Source organism: Tympanuchus pallidicinctus, unplaced genomic scaffold, assembly GCF_026119805.1.
Source record: "Tympanuchus pallidicinctus isolate F22 unplaced genomic scaffold, pur_lepc_1.0 scaffold5, whole genome shotgun sequence".
Lineage (NCBI taxonomy): Eukaryota > Metazoa > Chordata > Aves > Galliformes > Phasianidae > Tympanuchus > Tympanuchus pallidicinctus.
This window is the reverse complement of record NW_026294769.1, coordinates 17,817,626-17,830,510: the sequence shown is the minus strand read 5'-3', so window position 1 is coordinate 17,830,510 and position 12,885 is coordinate 17,817,626. Positions and strand designations below refer to the sequence as shown.

At 38.5% G+C, this 12,885-nt stretch overlaps 1 protein-coding gene across 3 annotated transcripts in view; it reads right to left on the bottom strand.

The window, feature by feature from the left end:
• Nucleotides 1-12,885, bottom strand: part of TEX10 (testis expressed 10) — a 54,068-nt gene that overhangs the window by 18,155 nt on the left and 23,028 nt on the right. For all 3 annotated transcript variants that reach the window (XM_052704140.1, XM_052704142.1, XM_052704141.1), the window contains exons 8-9: nt 10,540-10,715; nt 9,719-9,896 (exon numbers count right to left, since the gene is read on the bottom strand). In XM_052704140.1, the coding sequence (XP_052560100.1) occupies nt 9,719-9,896; nt 10,540-10,715 (354 nt within the window). The remainder of the gene's footprint in view (nt 1-9,718; nt 9,897-10,539; nt 10,716-12,885) is intronic.

The window sequence follows — 12,885 nt, the reverse complement described above, 5'->3', positions numbered from 1 at the left end:
TGGTGAGGCCCTTCCAGACAGCTACTCCAAACTCACATTTAACTACCATTTCCATAAGGTTATCCACTCTCCCTAAGAGCACCTCTACCAAGATTTAGTACTGCACCTTTAGGTAGCCCTTTTCATACACCAAACGGTATTAGAAGGAAATCTGAATCCAATTAACTTAGAAATCACTGCTTCTCTTGCCATTAGCATAGAACATATTTATCTATGACAGCATGTGTGCATATCATTACTTCTACCACTTGCTGCTAACTTTTAACAGCAGATCCATTTCTGTTCATGCCGTTATTTTCAGCTTAGGTTACATAAAAGGATTGCAAATAAAATTTATAAACTGCAGTTTGTGCACAAGTAATTATTTCTCAACCAAATTCTATTATCATCATTGTGATTCCTCATCCAAATTAGCTACCAACAGATTCCTGGTTCAGGCTTCAGGTGTTGGTTTTAACACAGTCGTAAGAAGTTTTAAAGTAACCTAAAGGGTTCCCAAAGAAGAGCCCCAATGAAACTTGCTGGAATAATCATAGAAATTATTACTATTATTTGTTGTTGTTGTTCAGTAATAAAATTGAAAAGAAGTGTAATGAACCTCAAAAATACTGAGTTCAGTCCTCAAGTATTTTTTAGAGTAAGAAGGAAAATCAAATACAAGATTCACAGTTCCTTTGAGACACTGATACTTATTACCCTTTTATTCATAAATGTGAGGATTACACAATTCAAGAAGTCTAAGATGTAAGATCTGAGTTTTCTGTTCAAGGAAATCAAAATCCAATTCTTTCAAATTCCAGGAACCACTGCCCTAACAGAGGATATTCTAGCACGCAGTGTTCCTGCAGTTTTACAGAAGCATTTAAGTATTTGGAAGAGAACCAGCTGAAAAACCTAACTCACTCTGAGCTGAATGACCCCACTAAAAGTTTGTTTTAACCACTGATCAGAGAGCTAATCAAAGCCTCCCACAATTGTTCCTTCACTTCTACGTCACAAAATTGTACTGATAAGAGTTTCCTAAAAGGAGTTTTTCTGCCTTCCATGGATACACTTCAGTTCCACCCAGAACAGGTAAATACTGTCAGGCACGGCCATCAGCTGATTCACCCATTTCCTGGACAAACAAAAATAAAAATGCACCCGTACTCCAACTCAGTGAAAAACTAATTAAGAAAGCTTAGCTAGAAGTTTTTATATATTTGAGGAGAACCCCTCAAAATAGTCCAAGGACCAAGTCTCTCTGTTAGGAAATAGGAAACTGGCCTCCCTTTCAGAGGAAGGTGGCGAACACAAATTTTCTGCATCCTCAGCAAGTGCGTTAAGCACTGAGATACCGATAACAATTTCTCTTTTAAGTTTATCAGGAGACGAAAACCTACCGAAGATCCTCTACAGCCAGCAGTCTGCCCTATGGCATGAGGAAGGCACCCAATCATCTTAGGCCTATAGGCAGAACTCATATCCCTGTTCACTACAGAAGAAACTGTGCAGGTTCCCATCTCAGCAGAACTCTTCTGGGGACTCATGAGACGTAATGCTGTAACTTCAAGCAGCTACACATTACGTTACGGAACCAAACAAAGCAGAAGGGAATTATCAAGGCACGACGGCATTCACTCCTCAGCCCTAAGAGAACACAAGAATGAGCTGAACAGCTAGCAGTCCTAAGCTTCCACCTGGGAAGCTAACTGGCACTTACAGAATGTGGAGTGAGGAACATGATGCCAAATGTTACTTAATATTAAAATAAAGATCTGTAAAATTCACATCTGCACTAGACAAATTAATACACTCTGTAATGATGAACAGAAGTAGCCGATACATGAATACTTACTATGGAGTTGGGAATAGACAATATGTATTCTCAGAAACATTTTTTGGCCTTACATGGCTCTTAGAAGCCTTCATAAGGGGTAAACGTGCATGAATAAGGAAGAATTATGTTCCAGCACCTCTGAGGATATATTCTGAATACCTTTTGGTTCTATAATACTTACAAAAAGAGATCCAGAAAACTAAGATACAGTGTAGGAAAGGTCTTCCCGTGAAGAGGATTGGTTTTAAGGGTAAGAAAAGGTGGACAGAACTGATCAGTTCATATAGCAGAAGACAGACATCCTTGGAGGCTCATGAGATCTTTGCAGGCCCTTTGCAGTTACTGTAGCCTATTCAGAAACAACACAGAAAGAGAAATGACAAAGCCTACCAACAAAGTTCACAATACTCTCTCTACCAAAGTACCATTCAGTCAGCTTATCCATCTATCACAGCTGACACACCACCATCTCCCAGATGCATCTTCTATCTTTCTGCAATTCATCAGAACAGAAGTCAGCATCTCTTTTTGCCTACCCAGGAGTCTGGATAAAGCCTCATTGTAAGAGAAGCAAAGTGAACTCATTCTTTCACGATAGTTAGAATAAACACACTGCAATCAAACATGATAAAGAAGTTGTTATCACTGCATGAAGCAGGTCTGAGTTTTTCTACAGAACCACAGACCTGCAATGCAACACCTTTTATCACTCACAGATCTTCCACTGATCAATCAGGTGCTGCACTCACAAGTCTTCCAGAGAAAGAGATGAAGAAATGGTTTCCTTTTTCTTTTGACTTCCTATTTTAATGATGTAGGCCATCTACAATCTCTCAACACAGTGAGCCCGATATCAGTCTAGAGAGTTCAATTATCAAGACTAACCCGCTTAGCTGCCTCTCACTGGGAGCAGGAGACTTCCACCAGGATGCTGGAGCAGGTTCTCTAGAGTTGAGGACTCCCATCTCTTCAGCACACTGCTCAGTGGTCACTGTCCAAGCTGCTGACTAAAACCCTTCCAGGACAATAGCATACAAGTCTCTCATTTAGTGAATCTCCACACAGCAGCACTACAAACGCCTCGTGTTTTACATACACACCTAGCTGCAAAACCAGTAGCACTGTCAACAAACCTTTAACGTGGTGCTTATATGTAAAAATATCTGTGAAGTATAAGGTAAAGAAAGAACTACAGAATTAGCTGGCACGAAAATTTTGGCAAGTACGTTACAACACATCCCAAATGTTCCCACGTTCTCATTCTAAATAATTACATGCACATAGACAAAATACACTGGAAGGAACAAATCCACAGGTACACAAATCAGTTTTGTGTTACACTGTCACAGTAAGGATTGGGACACCATGTCTGCAAACCACATTTTGAAAGGGCAGGAACCCAAGACAAGCAGACGTTGAAATTATAGAAAACTCAGCATCTCTGACTACTTTTCCAGCCCTGCCTCCATGTTTCTTTCATTCACATCGACTTAGCTGCAGGCAGCACAGGTCTTGAACATAAACTATGGAAGCAAGTGAAGAGTTTTTCCTCTACCTTTAACAGGCTGCTGTACATAGGCAATCATTTGCTAGTGGTGTGAGGTTATCTCTTTTTAAGGATCAAGTGCTTCCATTTGGAGATGTGGCAAAACACAACAAACATCCGCAAGGAATTAAGAAGGATTTGCAGAAAAATATGAATCCTATTTTTAAAAAAATAACAATTTGAGCTATGCTTTGTTAAAAGTAAGCCTGTCTGCTACTCATTTGCTCTAAGGTTGCAAAAGCTGTCTGAAGAAAAAAAAAATTGCTTACACATTATCAACGACAGCACAAATCAGAAAAAACATTCACTAATGAGCAAAAGGCATTTACTGCCTGGTGCAACTGTAAATGCAGTGATATAATTCTTCTCCTCTTGGTTAGGGATATCAAACTGCAAACAAGAACACGGGGACAAATTGAGAGGGCTATGTCCTTAAAGAAAAGCTTAGCATTCTCCCTTTCAAGTCTTAAGCTTCACATAACAGTGAGCAAGATTTGGATGAAAGAATGTGCTATAACACAAATGGATCTGAAGCTCAGGGTGAACACAGACTTCAGCATTCTTATATTTTTCTTAGCAATCTACTCGTAACAACTACACCTTCCTACACCTGTATGTTCTTCAGCCTATGCTCCAAGACGTATCCACCTGACCTTCCTTTGTACCACTTGTAGACTTGAAAGCAGAGACAGAGGGAGGGTGTTGTTTTATTTTAAATGAGAGAAAAGCTCTCATTTGCAGCAATGAGTTACGATATTCTCTCCAAGATTCTCTCTGCTTGTAAATACTTATTTAGCAATGGTTTTTTTTCACTACATCAATGCATTCCATGAGTCTTTAATAAAGCAGAGTGCAGGCTCCTAGTGAACTATGCTTCATATTCTCACTGTACCTCCTCAAGCCACATTGGCAAAGGCTACAGATCACATAACTAAGAAAAGTATATAAAGTAATATTTACTAAAAACTATGACCTAAAACAACTGGATAGCATATTTGGTGTTTGTTATAACAGAAGGTAGAAGTCCACTCAATCTTCCTAAGCACCAGACTCCTGAGGCCAGCAGGAACCAGCACGTCCACTTGCTTGATGAGATGCTACCAACTGCCTTTCTTTTCAGAATACTGTAAAGCACGACCTTTTAAGGAAATAGTCCATCTACAGGGATGACAAGCAGAATGCAAGTTATCCTCAGTTATAACAGCTTATGAAGTCTAGGAATTCCCACATCATTTACATCCGGAGACATAAATGACAGAAGACCTCCAGACATCCCTGGAGGTGCTCAAGACCAGGTTGGATGGGGACCAGGGCAGCCTGGTCTAGTATTAGATATGGAGATTGGCAGCCTTGCCTGTGGCAAGGTGGTGGAGATTGATGATTCTTGAGGCCCCTTCCAAACCAAGCCATTCCATGATTCTATGTCTTGCTTGGAGAGAGTGCTCAGCCTTTGTGTATGGCTTTCATCCTTCTTTTCTACAGCAGCAGAAGCAAGTGGGAGAGAGCCCAACAAGAAATGGCTCTGTGAAGCCACTGGAAATCTCACTTATGCACACTTCAAATGAGAAATGCCATAAACGAATTCCCTACAAATACCTTTTTATTTTAAATCTAGGTAGTACAGTATTATCTGTGCAACTCCCTGTTGCAGTGATTTCCAGACACTCCATTCCAGTAGATAAAATTGTTTTAAAAGCTTGTAACTATTATGCATAAATAAAGCATATGAACAAATTGCATTCATGTGATTATGCCAAAAAGATTTTCCTCGCTTGTACCACAAAACACATTAAGAGGAAACAGAACTTCTCCCATAGCAGCAGCAATCTAATATCTTAGTTAAGATATTTGATTACAAGGTCATATTCTACATTTCTTAATCCAAATTTCATAGAATAGAATACATCATACTAAGTACTCAGATTATATACTAACTATAAGGGCTGCTCTAAAAGTATTAATTTATTACAAGTATTCTGTACCCAATACATTTTAACCATTCTTTAATTAGCAGACATCAATTAACTACAAGCTATCCCAATAAATCATGAACGAAAAATAATTTTTTATGTTAATTCTCTTACGAACACGGCATGTTGCATCACAACAAAAGGTTTGTCTTAATACATTAAAGCCCTGCCACATAAATAATGACAACTCCATCTTGCAGATTCAGGGCCAACACTTTATAAAATATTTCCCATATCCTTCCATTTGCTTCATAAATCAGAGTGTGACTAAGAGAACTTATTTCCTTCCAAGAAGCTGTTACCTCTAATTTCTCTCACCCTGAAGTCACAGACTGTTCTCATGTTCCTCCAGACCTTTCCCCTTCTGTGGGGAAAAGGGTTTTCATCCCCTAACTCTCCATCTCTCAAATCCCAACCTGATTGGATTTAAAGTTAATTACATCTCAGGTCCTGCACAGTAGTGATTGGGGAAGAAGAGAGGGGAAGGTAAGCCAAGCCACCACATTCAATCTCTTATTTTCATGTGAAATTCATCAACTGTATCTAACCTGGAGAACTGACAGCAGGAAGACTCATTCTCTGGCAAAAGACATCAATTAGTGTTGTCTGGCTATGTTTGCAGTTTTAAATTGCCACCAATCTAAACAGGGTGGCTCTATTTAAGCCACTATAAATGTCCAAATGGTTCTTGGACTGCACTCTCTAGGACAGCTTTAGTGAATAGAAGCCAAAAGCACGTCAGGAACTGTTCTAGTAATTTAGCAGCATGGATGATGACTCTTGTAAGCCTTCCCATTACATACAGCAATAGTGGCAGCATCATCTCTCAGCACATGCAGTCCAGCACAGCTCACTCGGTGGCTTCCTGCAAACCACCTGGCTACTGATCTCACCATCACAAAAATAAAAAGTGGAAAACACAGGATGTCTTAAAGATCCATTTCCAATCAACAAAAGCTTTCAAATTGTACAATAATTGCAATTTCATGTTCACGGCCTGATACCATGACAGGACAGTCGTTTAAGCCATCTACATACATTTACTATTTACTTCTACAGTTTGCACACATGTGCACACACACACAAGATATGTAAGTTTTTCCAGTTTATAATGATTGTTCCTGGATAATTTTAACAGTCTTTTTATCATCCATAGGTACATTCATCAGATTCACTATCACTCAGCTTCTCCCCGCAAGCATACATGGGCACGTATGCACATCTGAGGATGCTCCTAAGGACGTACGTGGTCCAAGAGTCAAAATAATGTGGAAATAAAGGCTTTCAAAGACACTGAAAACAATTACCACATACAGCAGTGAGCTACTGAATGCAATCTATTAAAAGCATGACAGATAAGCAGGTGGCTTAGCAAAAAGAGATTTAGAAAAACTACCCCCTCACAGAGAAAACCAAAACGCAATGGAAGAAAAACAGTGCCATCTAGTGACAACACCATTTTTACTGATAAGTGAGGTCCCCTCAGGTGCTTTGAACAAAATTTAAAGCTAAAGCATCAGAAAACGTCCAAGGAATCACATCGGGGCACAGCAATAAGTTATTTATATTTTAAAATAGTACTGTTATTTTCAAGAACTTTATGATTAACTTAACCACAATGACACAATTCTGGTAAACGACTGCCAGATAATTACTTGGTCCCTCTTTCTTTCATCAAGGCTGTACCCTCTGCCATCCATGGTATACTTTCATTCACTCAATTTTAAATACCTCCTGTGAGGCATATGCTATACCCTCTTCCTACACGGTCTATTCTAGTACTTCCCTCTAGCACTCTAAGCAAATATTTTTCTTACATTCCACAGTTACCTTTTAATCCTGATAAAAATGCTTTCTCTCATTCCTCTTCAAAAACCTTTTACACACACAAGAATTTCTTCCTCCTTCACAGTCTTATTTGCCTAACAATGCCAATTTGTTAGTCATTCTCCATTATCACAGCTAACAGACTTTCTGTTCTTTGTCTGCTCTCCTTTAGACTCAGTCCAGTTTGTCCACATCATTACTCAAAAGCAAGCCACTAAAACGAACACAGTAATCCAGCTAGGCACTGCTGATAAGAGCTAGAAAATTACTTAATGTACCCAACGTGCAATAATAGGTAATGAAGTTCGTAAAAGCCCAGATACACTTCAGACCTAGAAAACGGATCCCTGTTTCCTCAACTGCACAAATCTCTTCCCAAAAGAGATTCCAAAAAGATACAGGAGACTGTTCCATTCTCCAGAAATTAATATCAGTTGTTACTTATCTCTGTGTTTTTGCAAGCATGGTTGCTAATTTCAGTCACCAAAGAATGGTCCCAAAGAATTTTTTTTCTGGTCATCCACTTCACAGCAGCCAATTTCTGCCATCATTTTGGTTCTCCAATTCTTATAGGCATCCTACAATGAAATTCTTAAGATAAAAATCTACGACTGGCCAGAAAATAAAACACCTTTCACAAAACAAGTTTTTGAGCCACAGCTGAAAAAAAGTCAAGCCTCCTTTCAAGTTCTTTAAGACTCCTAGTACTGAAGTTGGCAATGTAGGTGAGAGTATTTTCAATGCCATCACATTCATTTTGTCTATAAAAGCCTTATTTAAACCTTTACAAAGACTTGCATTATTTTCAGGTGCATTTCTAAAGACAACTGATCAAGTTCCTATTTAACACTGACTCATTAACACAGTGGGAACTGACTTAACAAAGAGAAACAATGCTCAGTTAAGATTAGTATCTCTTCCACAAGTTTCATTTTTCATAGTTATTTCAGATCAACTTCTTAGGTCAATAATCCACAGCCTCTGAATCCAATTTCATTTAAAACATGTTCCAAACACCATAAATTAAGATAAAAAGACTTTCTTTACACCTCTGAGAAATGAAAGTTGCTCCTCCTCTTCTGTTGCACAATGTAACCCTACTTTTGGTAAGCACACCACCCTCCAGCAGACTCTCACATCCTCTGCCAAAATGATCAAATGCCCACAGCCCACCTAGTTAGTATCTTCAGAGTATAGCTATACTGTTACTGAAAAAATCTCCCCTACTGAAAATCAGATAAGACCTAATTTAAAAAAATTAAGCACCTCAGTATTATACTATTTTCAGTTCACACAATGCTTTCCTTTGATTCGTTCAGTTTGCCACTGAATTCTCAGCATATGGCAAGGAATTTTTTTTTTTTTTAAGTGGAGATCCATGTTACTAAAGCCAAAAAGAGATTTTCATTTTTACAGCAGCAATGTATTATGCAGAGAATATTATAAATTTTATCACCATCACATCATGCTCAAGTTCTATGGCTATTTGGCAAAGCACTGTGTTGTGTTATTGTTTAAGAAAAACATTTAAATTCCAAAAAGCACAAAGAAAAAACAAATGTTGCTAAGTATAATTCAGACAAGGTTAGCTACTGTTCATTTATGCAGTCTCCAAGAACACTTAATAACGTCATGAAATCCTAGCCTCCACTCACTTCCATGGAACAGCAACCTCTCCCTGACTTCATCATTAAACTCAAGCCAGGAGCAAAACAACAAGTGTGTCAATAATTTCTAACAGGGCACTCGCCCAGTAGTAACCATGACTTGAATATTTAAGCATGATAATTATAGGAAAAGCAAGTTTTAATGCTTTAAAAACAAAGCAGAACAGGAGAATACACACTGGTTGGTTATTTTGCACTACAAACACTGTCAAGTCAAAGTATTTATGAGGTCAAGCCAAAGAATCATAGAGCAGTTTGGGTTGGAAGGGACCTTTAAGATCACCTAGTTCCAACCCCCTGCTATAGGCAGGGACACCTCCCTCTAGACCAGGTTGCTCAGAGCCCCATCCAGCCTGGCCTTCAATGCTTCCAGGGAGGGGGCATCCACAGCCTGACTGGGCAATCTGTTCCAGTGTCTCACCACCCACACAGCAAAGAACTTCTTCCTATTATCTAGTCTAAATCTACCCTCTTCCAGTTTAAAGCCACTTCTCCATGTCCTGCTGCAACAAGCTCTTACAGAAAGACCCTTCCCAGCTTTCCTGTAGGTCACCTTCATATACTGGAATGAACAGTATTTACAAGGAAAAGCCACCACCAGTGGCAGACCAAAGACCACGAGTCTTAAAACTCTGGGTAGAGGGTGCTCAGTGCCACGTAAGAAATATGACTTTGTTGTCGAGCACTGCAGAAAATTGGTTAGTCACAGTCAAAGGGAAAGTGAAGGAGTATTATTTGACAGAAGCATTAAGTTATGTCATGGTGCCAATTGTTACATTCTGTATTGATCTTTCAAGATTTAAACGTGTGCAAACCAATAATGAAGTTCACGTTTAACAAAATCATTGGTGTTTTCACCCCTAATAAAAGAGCAGATTGAGCACGTTACCTCATGCGCAGTATCCCAATAAGGGTAGCAGCGAGCTCAGAGGACATTCTTCCCATGATACAGCAGCGACTCAAGCAGGCCAGCAGGCTGGCAGGCAGGCACGGGAGGAAGTACACCAGCTGCACCAGCCGCCGCTGGGCCTCGGCTGGGAGAAGAACCAGAGTGCCATCTAGTGGGTCTGAAACAACACAACGAATTACAAGCTAGGGACAAAATACACTTCAGACTCTTCTAAAGTAGCTAATAAACTTAAATGCAATAACATTTGGAAGATTCTATCTTTTGATATGTGTCCTCTCACATTTCAGATTTCACATCTTCAAGAGCAAGCAGTGCAAGCTTATCTTCAAACTGGAACCAAACTAGACCACTTCATGTGCCTTGGTCAAGACAATTAACTAAATGTATCACAATATTCTCAACAAAATTGCCAGAACACACCACAACATAACTCCAGAGAAATGTATTCTTTTTTTTTTTTAAGTACACTTTACAGGCGAATACATTAATGGAAGAAAAAATCTTTGGGAAATTTTGGCAAGTGTATTTAAAAATGTCAAATTTCAAACTTCTTGAAATACACAAAAAATGCCATCAGATTAAAGCCCTGCTAACTCTGACCAATCACTCTGCCACTCTGACAAGTGACATACATGGTGCCACGGTTCCATTCAATCTACGTTGCAAGACTCTGAACAGATCTCCCCACACACGCAGTACACACTTGACATTCACCTAGAAAACCTGTATATTTTCAACATACTGCAACTTTCCTGTCAAGTGACTGAAAAAATGCGGTATGCTGTAGTGCAAAGTCTTACCATATATTTGAACAGCAGTGGCTTGTAAACTTTGCAGTAGTTCCTTGTTCGAACGAGAAGCAGCAGAATGAATGATATCGATCAGCTGATTTGAAAGCTCAGGGTTTCTCAGGCCAAGCAGAGCAAGCTGCTGAGGCAAGCCAGCCAACCAGCGAGATAAAACCTTACTTCGACTTCTAAAGAAAGGGAGCAAAAAAATAACACAACCTTTCACCCTTCCTAGTCTTGACTAAATCGCTTTAAGGTTAGGTGTAATTAAATTACAACAACTGCAATAAGATGATTTGCTTGTCATAAATATATTAATATTTCATGCGAAGAGCAGAGCACACTGACATGATATGAGGGTTACAATAAAGGTATTTATTTGATCCATAGTTCTTGCAACACATACTTTTAACTCTTCTTGAAAGTATTTCTTTGAACTGTAGGCCAGCAAAGCAACATCCCCACTTCTGAGTTTTATCATTTTGTATTTAATGAATTATCAGCCAAGCTAAAATTCACTGTGACTACTATGTCCTGAATGCTACTGAACTCCCCAGTCAAACTCTTACTCTTTTTACCAAATTTTCAAATTCAATTCTATCTTACTGACATCTTGCTGTTCAATTCAGATGCATCTTAAAAAAGAACAACAAACAAGAACTCACTGCTTTGAGTAGGAGTTCATAACATTATTTTAGTTCATTTTCTTCTCCTATCCAACTACCACAGTAAATCAAGCATTTATGTCAGCCATAACGAAGTTCATCTTTTCCTCATGCTGAAGATCCAAAACTTCTTTTTCATATGCTTTCAATTCTTAATCAAATGGCGATTAAAAAGCAACAATATTAAAAAATGAGACAGCAATAGTTTTCTAAAGCAAATCCAGAACTTATTACCTCCCCCCCAAAAAAAAAATTAACCTGAGTGGCCTGAAAATACTGCTTTGCCTCTTTATTATAGACTTTATTATACTTCTATTTATATCATACATAAAACTGTAAATACTGAGATTAATGAAGATTTTTAGATAGGTCTTTTACTTACACTGTCTAAATTTCAAATTAATTTTTTCAAGTAAAATTTAATTATTAATGCAATAATTAAAGATTCTTGTATCCTATTTGTCTTCTCACTGAATTCCTATGGCATGCAGGCAAACTACCTCAACCACGACTCTCCTAAAGGTGCAGTCATTCAAAGACATTCACTCCCTTAACAGATCTGTCACCTCCAGATATACAAAATCATACCAAAAAATTTGACCAAACCACGTATGTAATTCCCTCCATAACCACAAGCCATTCACAGCCAAGTCATTTATTTTCCCTGTGAACATTAACACAAAACTGAACATTGCAAATATAGAAAATACAGTAAAATGGAATTATAAGGGATAACTGGAAGAATAATTTAGTTCAATTTGCAGGATTAGCAGTTAGAAAAAGGAAATAAGACATAAAAATCAGGATGGAGAATCAGAATGTTTACAGAGAAACTTCCTGTTACTGAAAACATCACCATTCCACATAGAGGACTGAAAAGGAGAATAGCAGGAAAACGACTGCTGCTTGTGACACCTAAAGGTAGAAAGGCAAAGCCTCCTAGGCATTAGATGGTTGTATGACACTGCAGATGAGATGTTTTGAGACTTCCAGTAAGTACAGATAACAGTGCTTATGTGAGCTCTGGGAAACTGAGTATGAAAAAAAAAAAATTCATCTCCTTTTTAGTCTAGATAAAAAAGAAAAGAAAAATGGATGTTCCCAAGTTTTTTTCCCCCATCTTTCAAACTCCTTCATTTATTTCCTACTGTTAAAATAGTAATGCTACATTTCTGTCTCTACATCTAATTATCTGCATTCAGACCTGCCCATTTTACAAGTAGAAAAGCTGCAGAAAAGAATTCCCAAAAACTGACTTCACTAATTAACAACAGTGTTTCTGGGAGCCCTGAGGTTTGATTTTTGCCTAGCAACAGAAGCAGATATTGCGGATCTGATCATACATCCTTTCACATACATCAAGGCTGATACAGACTGATCTATATTTGAGGATTTTACACAGCTGGAACGAGGTGAGTTGACAAATCTCTAACTTTCTAGAATAATTTAGACAAATCTTACACTGAAAAACTCCAACAGCAACATAGAGAATAATCTCCTCTTACCTGAAGCAATTCTGGTACCTAATAGATTCAAGAAACTGGGAACCAAAAGGACAAGAATATTTTCTTAACCCTAGTCTCTTCAGGGCCACTCATCCAAAGGGATCCAAAAAAAAGCATTTTTATTAAAGAGGAATAACACACTGGGCTGGACATGCACTAACAGAACCACTTCAGTCACAAGTCCATGA